This window comes from Cervus canadensis, chromosome 4, assembly GCF_019320065.1.
Source record: "Cervus canadensis isolate Bull #8, Minnesota chromosome 4, ASM1932006v1, whole genome shotgun sequence".
Lineage (NCBI taxonomy): Eukaryota > Metazoa > Chordata > Mammalia > Artiodactyla > Cervidae > Cervus > Cervus canadensis.
Genome location: NC_057389.1, coordinates 66,959,263 through 66,964,999, shown reverse-complemented (window position 1 = coordinate 66,964,999; position 5,737 = coordinate 66,959,263). Strand labels below are relative to the sequence as shown.

The window sequence follows — 5,737 nt, the reverse complement described above, 5'->3', positions numbered from 1 at the left end:
TTTGCAACCCCATGGTCTAGCCAACCCCCAGGCTCCTCTATCCAAGGAATTCTCCAGACAAGAATACTGGAGTGGGTAGCCTTTCCCTTCTCCAGGGGATCTTCCCAACCCAGGGATGGAACCTGGGTCTCCTACACTGAAGACAGATTTTTTACTATCTGACCCACCAGGTCAGATAATGTGATATATATTAACAAGTATACTGCTTTCCAGTGAAATCACACTTGTTCCAGTTTCTGAAAGTAAGACCAAAGAGTTTACAAGCATATAAATATGAGATCATTGACACAATGGACATGAGTTTGAGCAAACTCCAGGAGATAGTGAAGGACAAGGTAGACTGGTGTACTGCGGTCCATGCGGTCGCAAAGAGTTGGACACAACTTAGAAACTGAACAACAACAACCAAAATAAACCGAAATGAAGATAAGTGAATGGAACAGGCAAGCTTCTTTATATATTATTAGACTGTAGTTGAATTAAGTAACAGATTCTTTCTTTTATGAATGACTCAAAGCCACCCATAGCTTCTGGCTTGCTCTAAAAAAAAAAAAAAAATCAGGCAGAAACTTGGGATAAGTGGTATGATAAAAGGAGGAAGACTTGGGTATGCACTCTGCCAAAGAACTGTATTTAGAAAGATTACCCCCATACATAGAATAAGAAAATATCCCTTTTTTTAGCTGAAAGCACTGAAGAAACAGCAGCCACATAAAAAACTCCATGGCTTTTCCCTTCCTATCTAAAAGCAGGTCATAATATTTCCCTTTGGAAGGTGTCTACCAGTCCCAGGAAGAGAAAAAAACTCTTATCAATGGAATCTGGGAGTTAATATCAAAATGAAACTGTAAAACAAATCTACTACTGCTCTGCAACTTAGTGTCCCTCACCCTAACATCTTTCTCTTGTCACATTGCCAGAGCTTATGATTCTTTTTTAAAAGTTATATATGATTTGGGGCCTAACAACTTCTGCATTCTGTTGGCGTGAAGAAAAATGAGCAATATAAGAGATACGGCTTTAATATTTATGCAGGGTTTTACTTATGACTGTATCTTCGGAGGTATTCTTTCAATAACTCTGAGAAGACATATCTAAAGCAATAAGGGAGAAGATAGTGTGTGTTTATGATTATACATATATAAATGTATGTGATTATATATGTATATGATTTTTGGCTACAGAATGTATGTAATCAAGCATACATCTTGGTAAAAGTTTACAGCTAGACACAAGAAGCAGATACCACAGTTTATCAGTTTAGTGCCTTCTCTACATTAAGAAAAGATGCAAAAATCTGGCTTCATTAAAATTCTTTCAGAGATATAAATCTAACCATCTTAGTGGTATACTTTTTTCAAAGCACAAAGTGCTTTATATTTCCTCTCAGGGTGCATTGGAGGTCAGCAACTAATGACTTAATCATTGTAGAACTGGATGTGGAGTATCATTCTTTGACATTTGTTTCCTTTTGAAAACACTTAAGTGCATGTAAAAAAAGTTAGAACAAAGCATCCATGATTTTATCCTGTGTTATTTTCCTTTTGTTAGTTCAATACTTAGGCTGAACTATAGGACAGAAGTGTATAGAATGAACTTTTTACTCCCTGCAGAAGAGTGGTATACAGAAATACTTGTCTAATGACACAAAACATTTCACTGTTATTGTGAGAATTTGCATATTGCTCTATTATTCTGATGGCAAAAGAAGGGTTAGAAAACTGTTGAAGTATGACATACATTTTTCATTTATATGAACCAGTGATTGTGACAATAGTTTCCATGAAAGTGTAAGATAAAATAAAAACTAAGTGTTCAGAAAAAAAATCTTGTAGCTTTAATATATACAGAAAATATGTAAAAATTTAAACTAAGAAAAATTTCAGGCATTGGCATGTGCAAGCAACTCTTGATTTAATTATATAATCTTGTGATTAAAAATAGATTGTTGAGGGTGGGATGTTTCAAGAGAACAGCATCGAAACATGTATATTATCTAGGGTGAAACAGATCACCAGCCCAGGTTGGATGCATGAGACAAGTGCTCGGATCTGGTGCACTGGGAAGACCCAGAGGGATCGGGTAGAGAGGGAGGTGGGAGGGGGGATCGGGATGGGAATACATGTAAATCCATGGCTGATTCATGTCAATGTAAGACAAAAATCACTACAATATTGTAAAGTAGTTGGCCTCCAACTAATAAAAATAAATGAAAAAAAATAAGTAAATAAAGGCAAAAAAAAATAGATATGTAAATTTACTTAATTGCCTAAAAGAAGTGCTACTAATGATTATATCTGCAATTATCAGTCAGCTGGGATCTTGTTGCAATGAATAGTCTCATTCAAGAGGCTGAAGTTAGATGTATTTCTTAACATGTTCCCAGGTTACTCTGATACTTCTAGCTACTAAGTACAGAAAAAGAAGGCAAGCAATAGGCAATCAGGGTAGAGAACCCATTTTGTCATAAAAAAATTTTATAAGACTATTAGGTCTTTCAGCATTCCTGTTCATCCTTTATGAGTTACTAAACTATATCAGAAATTATTTAAAAATTGTGAAGCATCTCTATTATATAGAAAAGATGAACATAATAAATAGAAACTATTTCTTCCCACTATTCCACTTTTTCTGTTGCTCCAAAATGCACTTAGTACATGCTGAAATGATTATCTGCTTGAATATTTTATAAAAACCTAAAGAAAAATTTGTTTATACGGTGTTTAAGATATCAATACTTTGTATTTTCCAATTCTAAAATCTTTCCTTCCATCATGTTACTTCTAAATTTGAAAATTATGTAAACTATCTAAAAATCTTAAGGTATCTAATATTTTCCTGATATTATTTCTAAAGAAATTCTCTATGTGTGTTTATATCTATATGTAAATAAATATTCATGTTTAAGAATAGTGTCTGGCTCATTATATTTATTTAACAAATGTTTATTGATCAAACTATTTTAAAGTACAAATGATATATTTATGATAGACAGCCACATGGAGTAACACTGCCTTAGAAACAATTTTTGGCTTGTATTAATAGTTACTATTGAGGTGTAGATTTTTTAAAAATTTGCTGAACAATTGCATAGAACTAACCAGCCAATTTTCCCACTGTAAGTGCTTGTGAGTAGGAACTTCGTGTATTTATCTCCTTATCACTATAGCTTTGCAACGAGGTATTCTTAAACACCAGTTACCAAATATCTATTTCAGTTGAATTCAAACCAAAATGTGAAGTGCAAAAATATCCGTATTAGGTAGCATCAATTTTATAATATAATTTTTAATATTTACTATTTGCATATGTAATGTGGTAATCCATTCTAGCTTTTTCATATTAATTGATCTTTCAAACCTCCTGGGTATGTCTGGCCAAGAACAATCTCTTTCTCTCCAGAACTTTTCTGAAGGCTTTCTTCACATCTTTGTTTCTTAGGGTGTATACAAGAGGATTTAAAAGTGGGGTGACCACACAGTAGAATACTGAGACTGCTTTACCCATGGTAAAGTTGTGCTTGGCTGGAGGGCGAACATAGGCAAAAATAATGGTGCCATAATAGATGGTGACCACAGTGAGGTGGGAGGCGCAGGTGGAGAAAGTTTTCTTCCGAGCCTCTCGAGAAGATAGCCTGATAATTGTGACCACAATGTGTCCATAGGAAGACATAGTGAGAAGAAAAGAACTTAGAATCACAACAGAGGTACATGTGTAACCCAAGGCCTCCACCATGAACGTATCTGAGCAGGAGAGTTGAAAAATTGGTTCTGAGTCACAGAAGAAATGATTGATCTTTTGAGAGCCACAGAAATTTAAATAAGAGACAAGTACAGTAGGTAGAACAGGGGCAATGAAGCCCCCAATCCAAGATCCAACTGAAAACCACAGGCATACCTGGAGACTCATGAGGAATGCATACCTTAGAGGGCTGCATATGGCCAGGTATCGGTCATAGGCCATCACAGCCAACAGGATGCACTCTGTGGCCCCCAGAGAAAAAAAAAAGTAGTACTGGGTTATACAACCAGCAACGGAAATGGTAACAACCTGTGAGAGACAAGTGGCCAGCAATTTAGGCACTGTGGCTGTTGTGTACCAGATCTCCAGAAATGACAAATTTCCTAAGAAAATATACATGGGTATTTGGAGTGTGGAATCCATGAGAACAATGAAGATGATGAGGGTGTTTCCCATGAGAGAGAGCAGATATACAGTGAGAAACATCACAAATAATGCAAGCCTCAGATAGAGAACACCAGAAAATCCCAGAAAAATAAACTCTGTCACTCTTGTTTGATTTGCCACATTCATATCTCATTGTCTCTAATCTGGAATGAAACAGCAAAGCCAAAATATGAACAAGAAAGGAATATTATATTTTTCTTTCTTTCATGATAGTAATGCATCCTTAAGAAAAATTAAAAATTAATGATGGGAAAAACATAATTGGCATCTTCAATTTGACATGATTTAGTTTATTTGATTTAGGAAATAAATCAGAAAGAACAGTAGTCTAATAATCCACTTTACAAATGATGAAACTAAAGAAGCAAATTATTTTTCTAGTTGTATAGTTTTAAGTGGTGGGGTACGTATTGTACCGGGTAGGTTGTTTTAGTAAAGCACAGTTGGGATAAAATATTAACTATGGCTATTCAAAGATAATAACATTTCCCCATCTCTGAGGACTTCATATAGTAAACATTAGAAGATGGTGAAGAAATCAACAACATGCAAATCTGAGGCCAATGGTTGGAGGTGGTCAGTCTCAGAATAGAACTCCTGGGCCATACAAGTGTCCATATGAAGACAAAGTACTGGCTACATTTTTACACTTATGAACTCTGTTATATGCTATCAGTTGGGGTTTGTTGGAAGACTGGTAAATGAACAACTCTGTTTCCAGAAACAAAACAAAGAGCAGGAATTCAACACCTATAGAAAAGCGTTTGTTCATACTGTTTTAGGTGTTCTAACCTTAGCTTGTTTATTTCAAAAACCATTGCATTCACAAATTCTCATGCATTGTTTAAAAATAGTTTAAAAAAATTACAAAAATCACACATTGTTTTGCTGAAAGTTTTCACTTTCATCTCAGGTTCAAAGGATTTGTTAACAAAATAAGCCCTCATTATATAGAAATAAATAATACAAATATTTATTAGAGAATTCTCTAGCTTACTTTCAACATACTAACATTAAAAGAAGGAGAAATAGAGCAGAGCATTCATCACCGCACCACACTGGGTTTTGACCAACATCCAGACTTAAACAGCACTGGGAAGGCCTGTGTCGAAGCACATCTGGAGTCCCAGTTGGGAAAAGATCACAGGCAGTGTGTCTGCTACATGGGTGAGGCTTCAAAGATTGCAGTTTGGGGTTCTGGCTTGTAATACCAGGATGCAAACTGATACCATCATCAATCTGTGACCAAATTGCAAGCCTGGTTTCATTTTAAAGCTGGTGGTTTTGTCATGTAAAACTTAGAACGTTGCTAAGCTTAGGGCTAGGTTTGCCAGGCCCCCTCCAGGGGCTCAACAATCTCAAGATTCCTCCCCCATTTTATCTAAGGTGTGCAAGTCTTGCACTCACGGCAGGCAGTCACTCAGTCACTCCCAGTCAGGGCAGTGTCCAGGCAGGTTAGAAGAAAGGTAGGAGGCCTGCTCTGCTTTGTCTCTGAAGCCCAAACAAGACTATATTTAATTTCCCTAACAACACATCCATTCATCTTTCA

General features: G+C 35.9%; 1 protein-coding gene across 1 annotated transcript; it reads right to left on the bottom strand.

Moving 5' to 3' along the window:
• Positions 1 to 3,354: 3,354 nt before the first annotated feature.
• LOC122439444 (olfactory receptor 6F1-like) lies at positions 3,355 to 4,314 on the bottom strand. Its single transcript, XM_043464476.1, has one exon. It carries the CDS (start codon positions 4,312 to 4,314, stop codon positions 3,355 to 3,357), a length of 960 nt encoding a protein of 319 aa, XP_043320411.1.
• Positions 4,315 to 5,737: the final 1,423 nt, after the last annotated feature.